This window comes from Poromitra crassiceps (assembly GCF_964638095.1).
Source record: "Poromitra crassiceps genome assembly, chromosome: 1".
Classification (NCBI taxonomy): domain Eukaryota; kingdom Metazoa; phylum Chordata; class Actinopteri; order Beryciformes; family Melamphaidae; genus Poromitra; species Poromitra crassiceps.
Window position 1 is genome coordinate 100,728,263 of NC_139623.1, and position 24,462 is coordinate 100,752,724.

At 42.7% G+C, this 24,462-nt stretch overlaps 1 protein-coding gene across 1 annotated transcript in view; it reads right to left on the minus strand.

Annotated features, from left to right (window-relative positions):
* Window positions 1–24,462, minus strand: part of rims2a (regulating synaptic membrane exocytosis 2a) — a gene marked incomplete at both ends in the record, with an annotated part of 176,053 nt that overhangs the window by 100,207 nt on the left and 51,384 nt on the right. Inside the window, 9 exons of the mRNA XM_083632129.1 lie at window positions 5,680–5,706; window positions 8,024–8,177; window positions 10,532–10,724; window positions 11,266–11,396; window positions 13,865–13,912; window positions 17,495–17,607; window positions 22,658–22,704; window positions 23,407–23,530; window positions 23,707–23,806. Coding sequence (XP_083488255.1) covers window positions 5,680–5,706; window positions 8,024–8,177; window positions 10,532–10,724; window positions 11,266–11,396; window positions 13,865–13,912; window positions 17,495–17,607; window positions 22,658–22,704; window positions 23,407–23,530; window positions 23,707–23,806 — 937 coding nt within the window. The remainder of the gene's footprint in view (window positions 1–5,679; window positions 5,707–8,023; window positions 8,178–10,531; window positions 10,725–11,265; window positions 11,397–13,864; window positions 13,913–17,494; window positions 17,608–22,657; window positions 22,705–23,406; window positions 23,531–23,706; window positions 23,807–24,462) is intronic.

Sequence of the window (24,462 nt, forward strand, 5' to 3'; positions counted from 1 at the left end):
CCTCACACTAACACAAATGCTCTTTTACCTCACACTAACACAAATGTTCTTTTACCTCACACTAACACAAATACTATTTCACCTCACACTAACACAAATGCTCTTTCACCTCACACTAACACAAATGCTCTTTTACCTCACACTAACACAAATGCTCTTTTACCTCACACTAACACAAATGCTCTTTTACCTCACACTAACACAAATGCTCTTTCACCTCACACTAACACAAATGTTCTTTTACCTCACACTAACACAAATGTTCTTTTACCTCACACTAACACAAATGCTCTTTCACCTCACACTAACACAAATGCTCTTTCACCTCACACTAACACAAATGTTCTTTTACCTCACACTAACACAAATGCTCTTTTACCTCACACTAACACAAATGTTCTTTTACCTCACACTAACACAAATGTTCTTTTACCGCACACTAACACAAATGCTCTTTCACCTCACACTAACACAAATGTTCTTTTACCTCACACTAACACAAATGCTCTTTCACCTCACACTAACACAAATACTCTTTCACCTCACACTAACACAAATGTTCTTTTACCTCACACTAACACAAATGCTCTTTCACCTCACACTAACACAAATGCTCTTTCACCTCACACTAACACAAATGTTCTTTTACCTCACACTAACACAAATGTTCTTTTACCTCACACTAACACAAATGTTCTTTTACCTCACACTAACACAAATACTCTTTCACCTCACACTAACACAAATGCTCTTTTACCTCACACTAACACAAATGCTCTTTCACCTCACACTAACACAAATGTTCTTTTACCTCACACTAACACAAATGTTCTTTCACCTCACACTAACACAAATGCTCTTTTACCTCACACTAACACAAATGTTCTTTCACCTCACACTAACACAAATGCTCTTTTACCTCACACTAACACAAATGCTCTTTTACCTCACACTAACACAAATGCTCTTTCACCTCACACTAACACAAATGCTCTTTCACCTCACACTAACACAAATGCTCTTTTACCTCACACTAACACAAATACTCTTTCACCTCACACTAACACAAATGCTCTTTTACCTCACACTAACACAAATGCTCTTTCACCTCACACTAACACAAATGTTCTTTTACCTCACACTAACACAAATGTTCTTTTACCTCACACTAACACAAATGTTCTTTTACCTCACACTAACACAAATGCTCTTTCACCTCACACTAACACAAATGTTCTTTTACCTCACACTAACACAAATGCTCTTTCACCTCACACTAACACAAATACTCTTTCACCTCACACTAACACAAATGTTCTTTTACCTCACACTAACACAAATGCTCTTTCACCTCACACTAACACAAATGCTCTTTCACCTCACACTAACACAAATGTTCTTTTACCTCACACTAACACAAATGTTCTTTTACCTCACACTAACACAAATGTTCTTTTACCTCACACTAACACAAATACTCTTTCACCTCACACTAACACAAATGCTCTTTTACCTCACACTAACACAAATGCTCTTTCACCTCACACTAACACAAATGTTCTTTTACCTCACACTAACACAAATGTTCTTTCACCTCACACTAACACAAATGCTCTTTTACCTCACACTAACACAAATGTTCTTTCACCTCACACTAACACAAATGCTCTTTTACCTCACACTAACACAAATGCTCTTTTACCTCACACTAACACAAATGCTCTTTCACCTCACACTAACACAAATGCTCTTTCACCTCACACTAACACAAATGCTCTTTTACCTCACACTAACACAAATACTCTTTCACCTCACACTAACACAAATGCTCTTTTACCTCACACTAACACAAATGCTCTTTCACCTCACACTAACACAAATGTTCTTTTACCTCACACTAACACAAATGTTCTTTTACCTCACACTAACACAAATGTTCTTTTACCTCACACTAACACAAATACTCTTTCACCTCACACTAACACAAATGCTCTTTTACCTCACACTAACACAAATGTTCTTTTACCTCACACTAACACAAATACTATTTCACCTCACACTAACACAAATGCTCTTTCACCTCACACTAACACAAATGCTCTTTTACCTCACACTAACACAAATGCTCTTTCACCTCACACTAACACAAATGTTCTTTTACCTCACACTAACACAAATGCTCTTTCACCTCACACTAACACAAATGCTCTTTTACCTCACACTAACACAAATGTTCTTTCACCTCACACTAACACAAATGTTCTTTCACCTCACACTAACACAAATGCTCTTTTACCTCACACTAACACAAATGTTCTTTCACCTCACACTAACACAAATGTTCTTTCACCTCACACTAACACAAATGTTCTTTTACCTCACACTAACACAAATGCTCTTTCACCTCACACTAACACAAATGCTCTTTTACCTCACACTAACACAAATGTTCTTTCACCTCACACTAACACAAATGCTCTTTTACCTCACACTAACACAAATGTTCTTTCACCTCACACTAACACAAATGTTCTTTTACCTCACACTAACACAAATGTTCTTTTACCTCACACTAACACAAATGTTCTTTTACCTCACACTAACACAAATGCTCTTTTACCTCACACTAACACAAATGTTCTTTTACCTCACACTAACACAAATGCTCTTTTACCTCACACTAACACAAATGCTCTTTTACCTCACACTAACACAAATGTTCTTTTACCTCACACTAACACAAATGCTCTTTTACCTCACACTAACACAAATGTTCTTTTACCTCACACTAACACAAATGCTCTTTCACCTCACACTAACACAAATGCTCTTTTACCTCACACTAACACAAATGTTCTTTCACCTCACACTAACACAAATGCTCTTTTACCTCACACTAACACAAATACTCTTTTACCTCACACTAACACAAATGTTCTTTCACCTCACACTAACACAAATGTTCTTTTACCTCACACTAACACAAATGCCCAGGAAATGGTCCCGGGGAAGGCGAGCGAGCTTGAAGTATCTAGTAGGAGCAGTATACTGAAGGGGTCCTGCGTAACACTTGACTACCGTGCAGCAGTCTGAAGCATGTTGTTAACCAATATCTGTTCACACACCTTAACAGTGGCGAGTAAAGCTGGGAGAAAGAAGCCATAGAAAGAGCTATTTCTGGTGTTGGATAGAGGAAAACACTGTTCCAGAGAGTAATGTATTATGCATAAAGGCAATCAAAGCCTCTGTTATTTTCAGTAAGGAAATACTGTACCACCGATGTTCAGAAGATGAAGAACAATAAGCACCAGAGTCACGTGTGCCAAGACAATTTCAAGTACATATTCACATCCAAGACACACACACACAGACGAGGAAAGGGGAATGGGCTGTGAAAATTGACAACAGTCTTTTGTTCATTTTTAAAAGGGGAAATATCAGTAAGGTAGCCTGGTAAACCAGCCGGTCACGTGAACTCACATTTCATTTGGTTCTTCGTTCCCGTCTGGCCTGAAGCCTTCACCCAGTGTTTGCAGTGGGTGGAGGTTGGGCGGGTGTACTTGCCTTGACAGAAAACTCCTTCAGCCAATCAGCGTTGGATCCAGTCAAACCCAAATCCACTCGGGAGAATGGCAAAATCATATTTTCCGCCGAGAAACTCTGCGGTTGCGGCGATACTCCTGTACTTGTTTAATTGTTGTTATTGAGTCTATTTCTGCAATAACTGCACTTTATGGCTGTTTAAACTAGGCAAACATTGACATTACTCCTCGAGACGGACAGGCAAGGAGGCGGCCATTATTGTTTTGTTAGTGCAGTGCTAGTGGCGTCCCTGATTGGCCAACTTGCGCTGTCAATCACAGGGCACTGAGCACAGTCGCTGATTGGCTCTTCCACTTTGCAGGTTCTGCTTAAAGCCCTCCCAGGGCTTGAGGCCAGACGATCCCGCAGAACGAAATGAAATGTGAGTTCACGTGACCGGCTGGTTTACCAGGCTATCAGCAGAATGTGGGAAAAAATATACATCACAGAGGTAAAACAAGTGGTCAAAATCCAATCATACTGGGCTCTATCTTCCCCCTGGCATTAAATTTGCGTTTATGGCTTGGCCTAGCGCTATTAGTGGGCGTGGTCAGACGCATTCCCAAATTTTTCCTCTGCGCTAAAGCCGGCACTAACCGTTTAACCATGCCTTTTTAAGCATAGCATTATTCACAACTGTGGCCATTGGTGACCTCCTGTAAACCAATCACATTCTTCCCTTCCAGGCTCCGATCCAGGAGAAAGCGAATCCAGTCCGGTTGCGGCTGCATGCTGTCATCTCTTCATGCCAATTTGGATATCTCAGCGCATCACAGATCATAGCCTGAATAAAACGATTCAACCTACAGGCAAATACAGATCTGTTCAGCAGGCAGGGCTGATGGTCTCCCTGTACAATATAGAACGTTAACTATCGGTGACATTCCTGATACCATCCGCTTCCATGATCTTTGTTGTAAACACATAACTTTCACAATAGTGAACAAGCACCCCCACTCGGCTCATTGAGGGCAGGCTTAGTTTTATAACTTGTCGGCTACCTGCTGCTCCTGCACATCACAACACAGGCTAAATGATGCGACATAAATATAGCCTACATTATGTAAAGTCATGGCATAAATGTGTTTTTATTGAAAAAGTATGTGTCAAGTAACGTAAGTCTTGTTGGAGCGGACATCACAGTACAACCGTGTTACGGTTGTCACTCGACTATACCACGTTGTATTTGCGACGGATATACAACCTGGATTACAGGTATGTTTCACATAGGGTTGTGTTTTGATTTTTATGTTTTATTTTGTCCAATATTGAAATATTCTAGAATTGCATGTTGTGTTAACATAAATATTATTTATATCTACCACTTAGCCTACTTAGGCTTTGGTTACTTTTTCTTGTCAAAATGTATTAAGCCTCAATGCATGCTGGGAGAGATGCACATGTGTGTCTGTGTGTGGCGTTTGGTAGGGGAGCCGGCACACTGAATAAGGCCTGGTTTTGAAAAGCGATAACTGCAAAATTAACGCTAGTTGGGAAGATCGCTTTAGGCTGGTATTTAAGGCCGAAACGCCCATTCTGGCCTATTCTGGCACTGCGCCACGCCTCTTCAGCGTAAAGCGCATTTTGCGGCATAAAAACATGACGCTATCTTCCCAAGTCACGGGTAGTCAGGCGCAAAGCGTGTTTTTTTTTGCGTTTAATGCCAGTTTAGCGCCTAAGGCCAGGGGGAGAATAGAGTCCACTGTGTCTGCCAGGACTAGTGGCAAAAACTCTGAGCTGGAAAACAGAAGAAGAGTCGGGTGTTTTTCCCCTAAAATCAACTGGATAGAATGCACTTTTGCACGATAGGTTTGTGGAGCCGTTAACAGGTGAGTGCACAAAGAGGGAGAGATCACTGTGTCCTAATATCACTGTTTCCTCGGAGTGTGCACGTGTCTGCTACCCTGAGTGGATTTCAAATGAGTGGTGTCAAACTACGCCAGCTCAACACGTTGACATTGTGTTAGGCAGCAGAAACATGCACCCTACATGGAAAGGGACGGAGAGTCAGGGCACACCAAGACATTTTTCAAACGGGACAGTAACACTCAGATGCTCTGTGGAGCAGCATTGGCTGGGAATGCTGGGAGCCTTTACCTGAGTTGTATGAATATGAGCCTTTGTCTGTAAAAGAAGTAGTCAGGTTGACAGGGAGGACAGAGACAAAAGACTGCATATGTCAAAACTGCCACTGGTGTTGCTGATGGTCATACAAGCCTCAATGGACTAAAATAGATATACAGAGAAGCAGTGGGCTACATGATGTTAAAATAAACCACAGCTCCTTATTTGTAAATGAGAATCGGCAAATTGTTATGGAGCCTGAAATTGGCCATAGAAAAAAGAAAGAAAACATATGTCAAGGCCAGATTTACAACAGTATCAGCAATATGAGATTTAACTTGTTCCCTACCAGCTCAGTGGCCTTGTGGTTTGAGTGTCCGCCCTGAGACTGGGAGGTTGTGAGTTTGATCCCCGGCTGAGTTATACCAAACACTATAAAAAAGGAATCTATTTGCCTCCCTGCTTGGCACTCAGCATCAAAGGGTTGGAATTGGGGCGTTAGATCACCATATGATTCCCGATCGCGGCACTGCTGCCGCTCACCGCTCCCCCAGGGGATGGGGTCAAATGCGGAGAACAATTTTTGCACACTCAGGTGTGTGACATTTACCTTTACCTTGTTTGAGTTAATTCTCTTTTATTTCTTTTTCTGTGTACACTTTCATAATTAAAGACAATAAATTATTATGTAGAGACAATTTAATAAAATGTTAAAAAGTTTTTTAAGTGAGTTTCAAATTTGAGCCACGTGCCATAATGCTTTGGATTTGGCTGAGCGACTTGATTTATTTAGTTTAATTAGCTTTATACTTTGTTTTGATTTACTTTGTAGAATCAGGATTTTGATAAGACACAATGGACAGAGATGCCTTAATCAAGTTCTAGTTCAGGTATAAAATGAATGAGAATGAATTAATGATTAGTTATCAAGACAAACTGAAAATGCTTGAATGCAAGGCATTATTGTTAGATACAGTGACAAAGATAGTGAGAGCACATGGGTTATGCTTTCACTGATATGCAAGCTTGAGGGATGTTATTGATTTTATACTCTATTCAGTGGTTCCCAACGTGGGGTCCAGGCACATCCAGGGGTCCTTGAGAGGGTTCTAGGGGGTCTCCACCAAAAAGGAGTCTGTTTTTTTAGATGATCTTTTGGGGGCATTTTTGCCTTTATTGGATAGGACAGTGTGATGACAGGAAAGCTGCATGAAGGACTAAGCCTTAATGGTACACACTCTACCAGGTGAGCCACCGGGTCGGGGGGCTGAATTATTTTCACTATAATACCATCCATAAGTAACACAATGACAGAATGTATGACTGTTTTGGTCATGGGGTTCATACACTTTCTGTAATAAAACATCTAAAAGCAAAAATTGTATCAGATGGGGGACCCTGGGACAAAATCTTATTAACTGGGGGTCCGTGGTCTAATTTCTGTCAGTTTGAGAACCACTGCTCTATGTATGAAAACATGTGCACAGTTTTCACATCTATCCAAAAGCTATGCTAGTTACAGTATAGATAACATGTACTCAAGATGGCATGTCGTGCCAAGTTAAAACGGTATGATAATCTACTTTCTTCCCTGCAGGGCGGCCACTCCCAGGCCCCATCTATCTATCTATCTATCTATCTATCTATCTGTCTGTCTGTCTGTCTGTCTGTCTGTCTGTCTGTCTGTCTGTCTGTCTATCTATCTATCTATCTATTTGGCAATGTGGGCAATGTTTCTCTGTTCTGTAATTTTTTTTGTCCCACTGATGATGTCATCAGTGATGTCAGAAATCACTGATGATGTCATAAGTGACGTCATCAGTGATGTCACTTGAGCAATTGTGCATTGTGACATCACTGATGTCATCAGACATCAGTGACATCATCAGCAGTGTGACATGACTGATGATGTCATCAGTGATGTCATAAGTCAGTGATGATGTCATCAGTGATGTCATAAGACACTGATGATGTCATCAGTGATGTCATAAGACACTGATGATGTCATCAGTGATGTCATAAAACTGATGGATGTAAACTTAAGGGGCACACACACACACACACACACGCACATGTAAACGTAAGGGCAATAACGTTTTGTTGTTTATCATTCTATAAAAGATTGAAAATAAAATATTAAAATAGGGCAATAACGTTTTGTGAGCAACACACACACACATGCTCTATTGTGCCAATAAAGCAGGCGAGGCCACGCAGCAGCCGAGCTGAGGGCAAGGCCATATGGCGGCCGAGCTGCGTATGCGAGCTGCAGGGTGGGCAAGCCTAGGAATCGAACGTGCGAGATGCCTAGTACAGTAAATCACAGCATGTTAGTAAGAGCTTTGTGAAGTGGGCCAGTGAGAGAGGAGATACATACTCTGTAGCCGCCGTGTGGGGCTCTCTCCATGGAGCTGCCTGCGCTGTGTGTTGGGGGAGGCACGAGGGAGTGGGACGGACGACACGTCGTGGGTCTGCAGCTTGTACCAGTGTGGCTCATCGTCTAGAAGGGCTGTCTCCAGCTCAATCAGGATCTGAAGCAGGAACGCAGAGGGACCAGAGTGAGGTGGCATGCAGATACTGTAAGTGCATGTGAATGAATAAGTGTGTGTATGCAGGTATCAATGTGTGTAGTCAATAATGATAACTGTGTGCATGTGTGTATGATAAAGTATAATGTATGTGTTGAAGTAAGTGGTAGATTGATCAAATAATAATCATAACAAACAAAAGATACCAAATAGGAATGATAACCAAAAGGTAAAATGAATGACATCAAATACAGAGATTTATACTGTAATAGGTGAAAACAAATAGGGAAAATTAACAGTAATAGCGGACAGTGAAGGCAGTGACAAATATTTACAGTAATATAGGCCTATGTACTGTATGATGATACAATGATAATAATGACGATGATAAATAATTTAAGTAAATAATAAATATTGGTAGTCTGAATGTTTATTCATGTAGGACATTTAAGTCCAGCAGGTGGTGTGGGCTCCAGGTTTGTACAAGGTTTTATGTCTGATTATTGGCAGAAACGTTAATTTGCTCCATTGATACGCGTTCTGTGGCTAAGGTGTTCCACTGTGTAGTGTTTTGTTTCTGTCTTGCCTTCCAGTTCCTGAAGAGGTGGCCTAGTAAACACAGAGTAGGGGAGGGGGGAGGATCCGGCAGCCCAAAAAGAGCGACAGTGCCAGTGCCAGAAGTGTTGTACAGGTGAACTGTGCCAGGTGGCATGAAAACAGACATCCGGCCAGTTTTGAATGCATTGTAAGCCAATGTCTAATTGAGAAAGTCCCATTTGATGCATTTTCTTTTGTGTGATACAGTATGTGCTCTGTGAATGATGTTAGGCTAGTTCACACCGGCCACCCAAGCCTTGCCTACGCCTTGCCTTTACCCACGCTTTTAAATAGGCGTCCGTTTTAGTCAACGAGGCTGTGTACACCGGGCGCCTGAGCGTGAACCCTGCGTGTACCCACGCCTTGCCTGTGCCTATTTTCAAGCCGAGTAGGCGCGTGCAGGCAGGCTTCTTCTGTCAAGCCATGAAAGAAAAACGTGACAATATCCATGGGAAATGGCAAAGTCAACTGAATTTCAAAATAAAATTGAGTTACTACAACAGTGTTGAGCAGAGAGACAGAGAGATTGACGTGTGGCTATCACGTGGGGCTTTCTCCTCGTTGGCAAACAAATCTTCAGGAGAGAGAATAGCGACCGAAGAAGCAAGATGGACAATGTTGTTGTGCCAGCACATATTCTTGCAAGATTACCTCTCTAAAAAGTCTGACTATAGTCAGACCTGGTTATACATAATCCAGCATCAATAGAACATTAAATATATCAGATTTATTTTACCTACACATGATAATTCGGGACCACACGTGAAAAAATACAGCCGGGAGAGAGGAGAGGCGCTTGTGACTCGGCTCCAGGTTCAGCGTGCAAAGGCGTGCGGTGTGATCGGTTCACGCCCAGCTCAAGGTCTGCAGGCGTAGGCATGGGTTGAGGCAAGGCAAGGCATAGGTTCCCTGTGTCTGTGTGAACGTAGCGTTATACTGAATGAGTTGCAGGTCAGTGTTGTGAGTCATATTAAGGTGTGCAGATTTGGGGCGAGGTACTGGGTGTGAGTGGTTTTTGCCCCATTTCGTAGTTGGGAGGGATATTGTTCAGTCAGCATAATTAACTAGTGTGTATCATTTTTAATCTTGGTAAAAGTTGTAATTTTAAGGATCTCTTCTATTATAGTGGGTGTCTGCATAATATGCATGTACAGGCGCGCACACACACACACACACACACACACACACACACACACACACACACACACACACACACACACACACACACACACACACACACACACACACACACACACACACACATTTTATGAGGACCTTCCATTAACTGCATTCCTTCCTTAACCCCCCACATCCCAAACCGTAAACGAGCCCCTTGAATGAGGACCGGCCAACATGACCTTTTTAAATGTCCTCACATCAGACATCTAATAGGTCTGTAAAACTGGTTGTCACAAGGATACAAGTAGAACAAGACACACCACACACACCTGCATGTGCCACACATCAGTAGTGCTCTTACCCTGAGCTTGAATCCCAAAACAACCCCTTGCCTTTTGCCAAGCTGAGTAAATTGAAATTCATCCAAACAGATAACACAGAAGGTACAGATGACATCAACGTCCCCGCCCTGTGATGGACAAGGACCTGACCACCAAAAAGCCTTGTAATGGCCAAGAGCTTTATTAAGGTCTTGAGCCCATTCAAGAGGATTAGCTGTGATATGAGAGTCTGGGACTGAGTGAGTGTCCCAGATCCCTGATGGCTGAGGATTTGGTATCAGGGGGGTTGGGTCTCCTTACCTCTCCCAGGAACTCGCTCTCCTCTTCCCTCACCCTGGCTTGGTCCCACAGCGTGATCTCCAACATGCGCTCCCGAAACTCCCGCCGGTGCACCGGCGAGTACATAAAGGTCTGGTTCCATTTGGGCTCTAAGGATTTCTTTACCGTTTTTGTTCTCCTCTTGCTTTTGTCGCTGGAGGAACAATAATTCAAACTGTTTTTATTTACAACCATGGCAGAGAACAGCCACGAAAACAACAGGTCAATAACACGACACAGCACGGGGCACAGCACCACTGCATGCTGGGAAAGGTGGTGAGAATGAGGTGGTGAGATGACTGCACTGGCTCTCTGAAAATGTCCAGTCATCACTTCCTCCATTCCTCATCTCTGGAAGAGAAAGCAGCACTAAACAAAGCCACACCACTTCACTGCAAACAGCAAAACTACACAAACATCCATACAGTATATCCATATAGTCTAGTTTGTCCTTTCTGGTGATAACAGATGAAAAGCAATGACACTCCTGACACCACACAGCAATACCAAATACATCCATCCTGATACAAAACCTACACTTTAAAAATGATAATGAACTCTGTGCTGCCCACTGATGATGCATCTTTCCAACATTTAAAGTCCAGTAAGATAAGTAACATCTCAGTGAATGGGGTCAAGGGATGTGACATACTGTACAATGGTGTGGAGGTAAAGTGAGCAGATTGCACACTGGTGGAAACTGTCTCTACGCTTACCTTCTATCTGGGAGGAAATAGATTTTGACGTAGGGGTTCCTGGGTCGGCCGTCTTCCCTGGGTGGCAGGTCCTTGGCGCCCAGGATGGTGACAATGAGCTGATGGCCCACTTTGTCATACCACAGTTTGACCTGTAGGGTCAGAGCAGAGAGCGCCTGCTGAGAGACTGTTCAGGGCTGTGAGGAATGAACACACACATAGGGGAGCGACGCAAGAGAAGACAACCTCATCAAGGTCAATTGGAAATGGAGTTATGGTGCATGTTGTTGCCTAGCCTAAAGGGAAGGTTCAGGATTTTTTTGTATCTTCCCCTGTACAACATCCACTCACAATTTCACTGTATGAGTTACAATCCTTGAGTGCCATATGGTAACATTGTCTTCTCCTGTATCGACTCTCTGGGGCAAAAGGAATAAGAAGTCTGCCTGCTAGAATGGTGTCAGGTCACATGCTTGGCAGGGCAACTTATCAAAGCTTAAATGTTCATTGAAACATGGACATGTTGATGCTATGATGGTATGATTATGCCAATAGCATAAAAAAGCTTTGCAAGGTTGAATTTGAGAACTTAGTGATACTTGAGTCTCTATGCTTAAGAGACATTCCTTCAATGTCTAGTAATGTGCAGCTAACATAGCCTAAAAGAGACTGTGTTGTGTTTGTTCTACCCTATCGGTTACTGTTTTTAAAATGTATGTGTTTCTGCCTGTCATGAAAAAGACCCCTGCGGGGATGAATAAAGTTTATTGAATGGAACTGAATGTAATTGGATTGAATGTCATTTCAACTGAACTGAAGTGAATTGAAATGCTAAAGGCAACGTGCTCTAAAATTAACAATGTGTGCTTGCCTGAAATGATATTGTCTACTAGTGGTGATTGTCTCTAATACTGTTCTGTTAGATAGTCAGTGGGCTTTGATATGCACAAATCAATCATGCTGTTGTGAGTGGAATCGAGGACAGTTCAAACGGGAGGGAAGTATGGACATGTGAAGTATGGACATGTGAAGAAGACACTTAGAAGAAGAGAAAAGTCCATAGAAAATGGATACAAAGAAAAAGACAAAGGGAACTTCTAAGCTCTTGTCCATACTTCTTTGAAAATATTTGTAAAAGAACAGCCTTGTATCTGTGCATGCAGCAAAGCAAGAGGACGCATTCAAGACAAGTGTAGAGATTTGATATTGGCACACAACACACAATAGGGGGCTTATGGTCAAACAAATTGTACCAAATCATCTGTAAGATTGTAGCCCACTAACTATACTGCACATAAAACACAGCTGTCTGTGAATTTGTAAGATAACGCTCAAGAAAATGTCATCAACATAACAAAATGTCATCAACATAACAAAATGCACGATCTGACAAACTGTTCAAATATACAATATGTACATTTACAGTGGCTTTACAGTGTGTCCTAGCCAATAGCTTATCAATTTAACCACAGAAAATTTTCCAAGAGTACACACACACACACACACACACACACGCACGCATGCACACACGCACGCACACACACACACACACACACACACACACACACACACACACACACACACACTCAAAACCTATTCATTCACCTCCATTTTAACTCCCTACCTTATATTTGGTGGTAGGGCACCTCTAAATGAGAAAACCCGCAGTGCATATCTTTGCAGATGTTCATATGCTGTATTATGCATATGAACGGTATTCTCTATCAATGACACCACTGATCAGATCTATATCAAGTTTGTTGATGAGGTCATTCTTAAGCAAAACAAGATAACAGTGTCAGTGAGGTAAATATCCAATGTTCCCAAGTAGGATTACAACCTTCAGGCTGACTGAATGAACAACACAGATTCCCACTAAATTAGTCTATGTCAAAAAACAACCACCACAGAGATAGACAGAGTGATATCAAAGATGACAGATTAAAAGATAGGGGAGCCTTCAAAGGTTGGGTTGGTTTGAAGGTTGTTATTTGGGAGGTACAATTTGCTTATTCATTAACTCTCATCTGCACAGGAAAATGCAACCTGGCTTCAGAAACGTGATGGTGAACTTGGTATCTTTCCACTGCAACATGAACCGCAGACCCATCAACCATGATCTGCTGTTTAACAGTTCTTTAAGTCCTAGATGTGATTGTGGTTGAAGCGTTATCACGGCCTGCTTTCATGTCACATTGAAATAGAAAATAACCAAAGTCCTTTGTACCAGAAAAGGCTGTAAGCAAACAAAATTTAAGGAGACGCCCTCCTACATTGCCAAAGTAACTTTATGACACAAGGTAGGGGAAATTACTATTGTCGGTTGAATAAATCAGGCAATGGAAGAGTGTATCTTAGTTTAGATTAGTTGGGCATGCAATACCTGGGCATAATGGGGTGAAAGGGTTAAAATGGTATCAATGAGCAATAATAAATCTAATAGTGATAGTAAGAAATCAAATAGAATAAAATGACACAATGCACTGCACTGAGAGGGAAACTTGAAGCTGCCATTTCCCTGGGAATGCATTTTCCACAGTATGGAAACAGAAAAAGGCCAGTCAACAGTCAATGAGTAAAGAGCAAATAGAGATTGTGCCCTTCAGACAGGGCCCATTACCTGGACCCTAGGGGCAAATGGCGCTGTTCTTCTACTAAGGCTTTGGCTCTGGATAAGCAAAATTAAACAGCAAACAAACAAAACAAAATGCAATAAAACCAATACCCCACAAAACAACAAAGTCTCACACATGTAAACACTCTAAACACAACAACACAAGTGTGTAGTTTTGGATGAGGAGAGCATTGTTTCACTGTTTATGATATTATTCAGTGATCGGTTTGTTTTTCCTTTCAGGTTTACCTGAGGTTGTCCTGTCCCTGAGCTTCTCTGCGCTGTATTCTTCTGAGGCAGAGTTCTGCATAGGCTCTTAGAGCAAATGATCAATGACTCATAATGACACTATAGTCTTTCTGTCTCTCCAGCTTACTTCTCTCCTCCTTCACAGTGACGTTATCCCCAAACACTCTTTTGAAATCCCTCCAAAAATATCATACCGGCAATTCATAATTACTAATCGGGCGCTGCAGATTGGAGGTATATTGCAGGTTGCCGGTTAGGAGGTATATTTATCAATGAACTGCGGCAGCTTCAGTCATCTGTTGCTTTAGGATCTCAAGGTCAGCCCTTTCATGGAAATGGAGAATGTAGGCACTGTCTGGGATGCAAAAGGTTTGCAGATTGCGCAGCTCATTTTTGATTGGCTGAATGGGTGTATTTGCATCAGAGGTGTCAGCACGGCCTTCTGGGATGTTGGCCCATGAGGGTCTGAGCTGAGCCCCGCTGCTTTCTGGGACGCTCCACCACGGGAAAGAGAAGCAGACGCACCCTCCTCACTAAAAACTGCCTTAGGCCGTGTGTCGACCTAGCGTCTTTTCATCAGCTCCAACGTCTTTTTTCAGTTGTTTCCAATGAGGAGCGAGCGTATGCGGGCCGGGCGCACACGGACGTCTAGAGAAAGCGCGCTGCGCCTAGGGATGGGAATCGAGAACCGGTTCTTGTTGAGAACCGGGTCCCAGTGGATCGATTCCTTGGAATCGTTAGCCAACGTCCTGAACGATTCCACTATCGATTCCATGCGCGATGACGTCACACGCTGCGACACGCACGCAACGCAGCCTTGTTTTGTTTCCAGCCACCATGGCTCTAGGCAGAAGCAAAACGATGACCACAGTGCCACTTGCAATGCTTGCAAAACCTCTATTTCGTCAAAGGGGGGAAATACTAGCAATATGCAGAAACATTTGTCCACACAGCATGCAATAATTTTGGAGGAATGTCACGTTTTTGATGTGCTACGGAGTGACGATAACATGGCTAACAGCAGCGCGGCTAACAGCAGCTAACGTTAGCGCGTCATCTGTTAATATGGAGAGTAAACTCCTCCAGACCCTGTCTATTGTGTAAACCAGATTTCACCAATACTCCATTTCCATCCATTTAATTGAGAGGATGATGACGTTCAGAGTCAGACTGGTTCAGGGGCTGGTAGTCGCTTTGGGTCAGAGGCTGCAGCGAGTACTTCTTGTGCAGCTCTAGGCTAGAGCCTCTAGCCCCTCCATTCACCCAGGCAGCTGGGAAGAGTAAAATGACCGAGGCGAGGGTAAACGAATGTCCCCGAGCAGTGACTAAGTTTGTCTGACATGCCAGCTAAAGTAAAATGTCCAAAGTTGCATGTTGTCATTCTAACCACTAGTTCTGTTTCATTCATTCCCACTATATATTTTCTATGGGGAGATGACAAAGATGCTCAACCCAAAATACAAACCCCCAAACAGAGCCAGTTTAACAGACACACTGATCCCTGCTTGGTATGGGATTGAAAAGAGCAATCTGATCTCAGAGCTGAATAATAATACATAATTATAATAATAATAATCTAAAAGAAAATTAATGTTAATAAACCCGTTTGTACTCTTTTTTTTTTTCCCCTTGCCCAATGAGAATCGATAAGAGAATCGATAAGGAATCGGATCGATAAGCAGAATCGAAAATGGAATCGGAATCGCTAAAATCTTATCAATTCCCATCCCTAGCTGCGCCCAGCGTCTATTTTCACAGCGCTCCGGCGTTTTTGTGCGCCGGCTCCCAGCGCTCCCAGCTGAAAATATTTTAACTTTTCAGAAAGACGCTGGTGTCGGGTGCTCCTTTTCAGGCAACTAATCATATGGAGAAACTATCACAACCGAGACAGAAAGGCTCAATTGTGGGAGCAGATTGGCTAGACACTTAATATTTCTGGTGAGTGTTGAGCTAAATCACTGTATGCGTGTTGTTAGCTAATGTTAGCTGTCAGCTATCAAGCTAGCTACTGCACTGAGCTAACGTTACTTTCAGACTGCTTGCTTGCATAATTTTGTGCGCTGAGATCAGCGCTCCCCAGCGTACTTCCAACGTTTAACAGTCAGAAAAAGATGCTAGATGGACACACGGCCTTATGCTCCTCCTCCTCAGCTCCACTCTCTGTCTGTGACCTCCAGTGCAGACCTCTTTTACTGTCATTTCACTTACCTCGCCTCTATGGCATTTTGTGTTGTACATTAATACAACATTGAATGCTGACACAAAATATTGGCCATCAGCAGCTTCAATGCCAAAATATTGGTATTGGTATTAGCCTTCAAAAGTCCATCCTGGTCAAACCCTGGTCCTCACTTTTCTTCTAAAGGTGCGTTCACACCGACCTATTAAAGTTTTTCGTTGGCATCGAGTTTACATACAAAGTCAATACAAACGAGCGATTGAGCGTATATTCACCCGGGAGAAAAATCGCTGGGCGTCTGAGCGACAGAGACATAGAGCGATAGAGCGAAAATTCGCTCGTCGCCCGAGATGAAATATCCCAACTCGAGCGAAATTTCGCTGGTATCAGTCGCTCGCTGTTCAACGCTGATTGGCTGCCGTGTGAGAGTGAGTCAAGGATCGCACTGGCTTGGAACAAACCGCTGGTTTATTGTGTGGCAACAAACCGCATTGACAGCTGATTGACAGGCTGACAGCTGACATGAAGTGAAGTCTGTACTACCGGTAGAGAGCTCGCGTTAGGAGCACGCTGATAGGCTTAGCTTGTAAACAACTACGGTGGCTCGTAGTGGACAAACATCATGACATTGCGTAACGTTATAGCCCCCAGATGTCCGTCAATTCTTGTGCCTGTTGACGAGCGATTTAAACACAGCGACAGAGCGATTCCAAAGGGTTGAATCGAGCGACAGAGAGAAAAATAAATATCTCGGTGTGAACACAGCTTTAGATGTCCTGGAGGTGTTGTCCCGAGTACCAAAGCTAATTCCCTCTTGGATCCTAAATTTGAGAGTTATCTCCTCTTGCTTTAATGCAGGCCTTCAGTCACTTACCCCAGGAGTGTTTGTTATACTAATGGACAACACAAAGTAACCTGATCTAGAATCCTATGCTGGGCTGGTAAAGGGCCAACTGAACAGGCTGCCTGAGAGGAGCCTAGCCTACTACCCTTACACTGGCTTGAACTCGGATTTTAACAGGAGCAGTTTGAAGTGTGTAACAATACGCCAAAATGTGGCCATTTGTACTCAGCTAACCCTCATAGGCCACCTGACTCTCCAGTGATACGTCAACACTGATAAAAGCCATCTAGCAGTGCAAGCCCTCTGCAGGATTTCACGTGTACAGTATGCTGTTTGTATGTGTGCTTGTGTTGAGGCTACTTACTGAGAGCTGTCCTGACAGGTACTGGGGCGCGTCCCTCAGCATGCTGGGACTCATGGGGGACGTGACGGAGATGGACGGGCGATCCATCTTCTGAGACTCAAAAGAACTCGAACCTGACAGGGAGAGGACAACACAATCAGATTGTTTTTAGGGAGAGCCGTCGCGCTCAGACGTTGAGACCGCGGCGCGCGTATCGATTTGAGTAGTACTGTATGTCGTGTTGGTAACATGAAGAAGAGCAGGAGGGGGGTAGATAGGGGAGATAAGTAGGGGAGATACTATAGTAAGAAAAAGACAGAGAGAGACCGAATGAGGGCAAGCATGCGTGTCATGAGGAAGGAAGAGAGAGAGGCAGAGTGATAGAATCAACTCTCACTCATTTCCTTGGCTTGATGTTTCTAGGCTGATTAATGGGATAAAATGGGCAAATCCTTCAGCCGAAGCTCGCCATTTTCGGCTGCTTGGAATCCTCTCTGCTCCTTCCTATGGCTGTGCAAGAGTCTCTGACGCGTGATTTCTATTCGCACATAGGATAAGCAATAACCACGCCCTGTGGCGCCGGGATTTGCCAGGAGCAACACTGGACCACACCACAAACACTGGGGGGCACGCAGCCCAGCGATTTCATGAACCAACTGAATAGCTCTTGAGAACGGACAGCGATTTCGAGAGCGGACATTGAGAGCGGACATTGAAATGAATTATGGTCACCTACCTTCCTTAGCATAGTAATAATAATAATAAGCATAATAATTGTAATCTACACAATGTACACAATCTACAAAAACATGCAATAATATAAACGGTGTTGTGTTCACGTTCATAGCTCATATAATATAATGTATCATATCGCTAATTTCAAGCTCAATTCTTACCCAGAGAAAAGGTACAGCACTGAAAAGCAATAGTTTTTTAAACATCTTTATTTTAAAAGATGAAAAACCCCAGGTGCTTTAGTCCCAAGCTTCAATGCTCCTGGCCAATCCCGGCGCCACAGGGCGTGGTTATTGCTTATCCTATGTGCGAATAGAAATCACGCGTCTCTGACACAGGGGACGACTGTGGCCAAGAGACTCATTCTGAAGGAATGGAAGTATTCCTCTTCACCTTCTTTTCAGCTCTGGTTGACGGACATGGTCTCAGTTATACGCATGGAGAGACTCAGGTTCTTGAGGACCAACTCACTTATACCTTTTTTACATCAAAAGTCCCACTAGTACATGTCTTTTTGTTATCCAGGAAAGCAGCAGGGGGTAGCAGCAGCATCGCCTTTTAAACTTTTATATCACACTCTCAACCCACATTTCTCCACCACTGCGGGCTGTCTCTTCACCCTCCCTTTTCCCTTCTTCTCTCACAGCTGTCCAGATGCAGCTGTCCACCAGCCAAAACTAAATGTAAACTTCCGGGTACAAATTTCAAACTGATGTGATTTAAACAAGTAAATAGCCTCACTGATGCACGTTGGAGGAGAAAAAGGTGTTTCAACAAACGAAGCAGCAAACTCTTAACTTTGATGTTAAAGTCCCTGGAAACCAAAATCCACAAAAACCTTCTAACTATTAAATTTAGGGTCTTATGCTGCCTACACACTAGAGGATTTTCAAATCTTAACCGATTTTAAAAACATGAGAGACCACAGACATAAGGACAATTTCATCAGATTTTAACATTAAAATCGCCTGAACGCACACACTAGACGATTCGGCCAGACTGCGAGACCACACACCAGCCGTTTGAAGTACCGACTCACAGCGATTCCAGCAACTAGACTGTAGGCTGTTTATATCCCACAAAACCGCAATTTTTTCACACAGACAACAGCAGATGGCTCTCCAAACATGCACCGAGCGGCGGGTCCACTTCAAGCAGCGCGGACACGCTCGCAAAATGAGCTAAAACAACGTCCTGTCTGAGAGCTCATATTACAGCATATCCACTCCCTTGAAGCAAACAAACCGCTCCGCTCGGCACATGTTTGGAGAGCCATCCGCCGCTGTCCACCCTGTTTTAAGCTGTGAGGATGCTGGGGAGAGAGGAGCTACTGTTGCCACAACTCGTAGCGCTGCATTAACATCCGGGTATGACCGTCGACGCGTCCCGGTCTGCTCGCTCTCATTGGCTATTGCGGGTTCCGTCGGGAGACAGCCATCGTAAATATCAAACATGTTTGATATGCCCGATTCGAGATCGGGCCGGCTCCGATTCAATCAATAATTTATTGACACCAGACACTTGACAATTATTTTGACAAAAAATCGGTTGAGACTAGCCTCGAATCGGGCCACGCCCCCCCGAGGGGAATCGGGCATTAAATCGGGCCTTTTATCCTCTAGTGTGTGGGAGGCATTAGGTGAGTAATTGTGTGCCTCAGAAAAGAGAGAGAATTACTTTCAACCCTAACCCCAAAAATCGACACTTTTCTACAAGGTCTGGATTTCCATATCCTCATTGAAGAGAGCGGAGCGCACGGTGCTAAAATGCATGATCTTATCACGTCATAAGATTTAATCGAATCACACACACACATGCACGCACGCGCGCACACACACACTGACACACACACAGTAGCGCTGTGCACTCGCAGCGCAGCGGCGAGTGTGTTCGCCGAGCAACGCGCGAACACACACACACACACACACACACACACACACACACACACACACACACACACACACACACAGACAGACACACACACACTCCATCTCTCTTTCCTTCTCTCTCTCTCTCCTTCTCTCTCTCTCTCTCTTAACGGAGAGAGAGGTCTCCTCCGAGCAGTCTCCTCCGAGAGAGAGAGAGAGAGAGAGAGAGGAAAAGACCTGCTGCAGACGGGACACGCCCACACAGTCCACGGGAGAAAATACACTCTAAAATATAATTGATTCTCATGACTTTTGCCATGACTGTCAAACCTAAATTTATATACTTTGCGACGTTCATCATCGTTCAAATTTGGCTGGTGGCTTATTAACATAGGTTCCTGTGATGTGATGAACTCAAAATGCTAAATAATAAAAAAATATTTCTGGTTTCCAGGGACTTTAAGATGACATAATAGTGAAGCTGTAAAACATTACTCAAAATGTGAACGTTACAATGAGGGCTTTATTTTGAAAGAGCTAAAGCGGACATTCTGGCTGACTTGACGCAGTCTATGTGCCTGGGGCTAGCTGGGCTGTGTGGGGTGCATTGCACTCGTACATGACGAGATACACTTTTTTTCTCTCGTCATATTCCATCAATGTAAAATTAACTGTTAAGAATCAGCCTGTGGGAATCACTGAATCTCTACTCTGCCCTCCAAATCAAAACCGCAGTAACTACAATTTTGGTCAAAATTGAGTTATTATTGAAATTGAACTTTTAGATATCTGTTTTATCATGTGACAAATTTTCTAAGTTCAGTCTCGCTCTATATTTGAGAAAACACAGTATAAAAGTTGCAGTAACTACGAAATCCAACCAAAAACCAGACAAAACTGCAGTAACTACACTTACTGCAGTTTGATTTGCTTTCACAGAGCTTCAGCTGGACTTAAACAGAGATAAATGCAGTAACTACACTTTGAGGTGTAGTTACTGCGGTTCAGACTGGTTTTTGGTTGGATTTTGTAGTTACTGCAATTTTCCCGCTCTTTCCATAACAAAGCCCAACATATCAATCACTCATAATGGCACAATCTGTTTAGTTAATCCAGTCAATTCCCAATATGAGAGCGCACTGACAGCTGTCCAAATTGTTAATGAATGAGTCTTCAGTGTCTTTAAAATCGTAAATGCTGTATTCCTAGCTAATAATCCATAAGAAAGAAGGGAATTATGTTCTCCATTGGGAAGTGTTAATCTGGCTGTAGATAGTGATAACTGTTTGGTATCACTACCTAGCTCATCAGGACAAGCTTTTTAATTGCTGCATAAATTATCAGCATTCAGACTCAGTCTGTAATTCATTTTATTCTAAATAATTGTAATATGCTATGTAATATACTGTATATGTTCTTGTATGAATTATCAATTGTGATTTGTAAAGAAAACCTGTTCTAAATTAAGATAATAAAACAACTGTGCTCATTAATTAATTGTGTCAGAATGATGACCAAAAAGCAACACCAGTGGTGAAGATTACACATCAACTGACTTCAGGATTCCCTGAATTTATCTGTTATTCATCCATTTAAATGTTTTAAACCTGTAAACAATAAAACAATTAAATACAGATATGATGTGGTATCGAAATCAAAACCGATTACAATTGTCTCATGAAAAACAAGACAGGAGAAGCACATTAGATTGTAGTTACTGCGCTTTTCCCTTGTACTACCTACACATCTGTTTAAGGTAATACACAGACAGAGTGCAGTATCTGCATTTCTGGGGTCATAGCCATAGGTCAAGTAATTGATAATTGTTTTGCCCCCAAAAAATACTTTAACGTATACATATTTAATAAGCGCATTGCCACTTTTCAACCTATATCTCATTTGGCTGGACAGTCAAAAAACTTTAAAGCCATTTTTCTCAGTTTCAGTGTTGGCGTAGTTACTGCGGTTATGATTTGTAGGGCAGTACTGACTCGGGCTGGAAAAGGGGCGGCAGCTCAGGAGGACGAGAAGCAAGGTTGGAAAATCACGCCTTGGACCACCACCAAGATTTATATCGCCGTGACGTGCAGAGCCATCGCGTAAAACCCCACCGAACTTGCAGGGTCACTCTATCGGCTAAACGGCCCAGTTTGGAAACTTTTAGACTTAGAAAATGCTACTAGTTTGTGGATATTAGTGGGATTTTTGGCCAGTCTAAAAGGGGCTTTAGGAAATTTTCAACTATATGGGACCCGTTCCTGGCCTATTTTGCTGAGGTTAAGGCCGATGGGTGACTCGCCTGGCTGATTTCTTATGGACCCCTTGCGTGGGATTTCATGCGCAACATCTCTTACAAGTACTGTACATAAGCACATTGGTTAATTGTATGGCAGCTGTAATACGCTGTAATACAGCATATACATATATGTATGTCCCCCCCCCCCTCCCCCCTGTCTCTGAGTCTGTTCAACTTTGTTCTTGGTGTTTAAAAAACCTGTAAAATAAAATATTGAAAAACAGAAGGGCAAATGAACGATGGTTGTAGAGCGGGGAGGTGAAGACAGAGCTCAACCAGACTCACTTGATTCCAGTTGTGCATGTGTGCTGTCTGGTATCCTTGGAATATCTCTGAAGAACAGAAAAGGAGAAGGAGCGTGAGTGTGTGACAGCGAAGAGGAGGAGGAGATGGGTGGATCAATGGAAGCTAATGCTGGATGCACTGTGCTTTAATGACCCTAAGCACCGCATTAGTCTTCATTCACCCAGCAGCTCCCTCAGCACTACAAAGCAGCTCACATATGGCAATTGACAAAGCAAAAGGTGTTGCCATCTCATCCCTGTTGGACTCCCTCACACCCTCATGGCCCCCCATTATAGAAGGATCAGTACTGCTCAAAATTATTCTAAGTCACATCAGGCAATGACATGCCACAATATGAATATGGGCTTACAGACATACAGTAAGTGCAGTCATTTCTTTAGAGAGCATCAATGGCAACAAGATATTTTGTGGTAAGTGATTATTACTCTGTTTAATTTTGGGATCTGCATGTTTTTCCTATTTGGAATTTGAAAAAGGCTAATTCAGGTTATCAGTTCTGATTGGCTGAGTTAAGTTTGAAGCCATCGTAAAATACTTGGCAGAAAGAAATTAATGCAATAATTATTTTATTAATTCGACTAACAATCGACTAACAATGCCTTTTACAGCAGCTGTTCTGAAATGTAAACCATGGCTTCTCTAGGCTTGTTGTTTAATAACAACACATAATTACTGTCTTGTAAATAGTATGATATGAACACTGTGTAATACGGTCTGTGAGGTCTCACCCTATGGGCCGCGAGACCACCAGCTCCACCTGCGGCTCAGGCTTGGATTCTAGTATGATATTGTAAACTTCTTTAAATGTGGCTCCTTGTAAAAGTCTCCCATTCCACTCCAGCACCTGGTCACCTGCAAAAACACAAGAGATGTGTCATGTAAAATAGTAAGTAAATAAATAAATAAATAAAAACAGTAAAATCACTGTGTTAGTTGGGGGAAATACACAGCATTAAATTAACTGTATCTAGAGAATCAATTCAATATACTGTAGAAAAGAAAGAAAAGGTTATGTTGTTTATTTATACCTGGTCTGAGGTGGCCAACAGTGTCCGCTAGACTTCCTTTCCTCACTTTGGTGATGAAAGCACAAAGTCTACCAGATTCTGTCATCTTGCCACCCACCACCTGTAGAAGAAGACAGGTGCATGGATAAGCTTTGAATTATATGTGAAAACTCAGCTCAATATACTTGAACTGTCTCAAAATATTATTTCAACATACTCTCATTTTAACTCTTCATGACTAAACCATATGGCTGCAGTGAGGACACAACATGTGTTGCAACTTGCAGATGTAGACAGTTTTTTTTATGATTGCCCCCAAAGTCTCCTGTTGATGTTATGGCTTTACAGTAGCTCTTGCCTGCCAGGTATGTATCCTCAATAAAAAGCATTGCATGGCAAGGGTCAATAGTAAAAGTACATCTCTTTTCAGAAAAATCTCCAGGGCTGCATTTCCTCCTGGGGGGGCTACTGATGCTACTGTACTCTGCATTTCCTCCTGGGGGGGCTACTGATGCTACTGTACTCTGCAGTTCTGTAACAGCGCAGGCCCGTGGGCAAGAGCTGTACTGTACAATCCTGAACTGCTCTGCTCTGCTCAGCCTACATGGGCATCATACAAATACAAACCCCTATTAATAACAGCTGGAATGCCAACATACAAAGGAGCGTAGCGAGGTCTGCTAAATGAATGGCTTTATGTAACGAGCAGTACCCAGAGAGAAAGGGGAGAGAGAGAGAGAGAGAGAGAGAGAGAGAGAGAGAGAGAGAGAGAGAGAG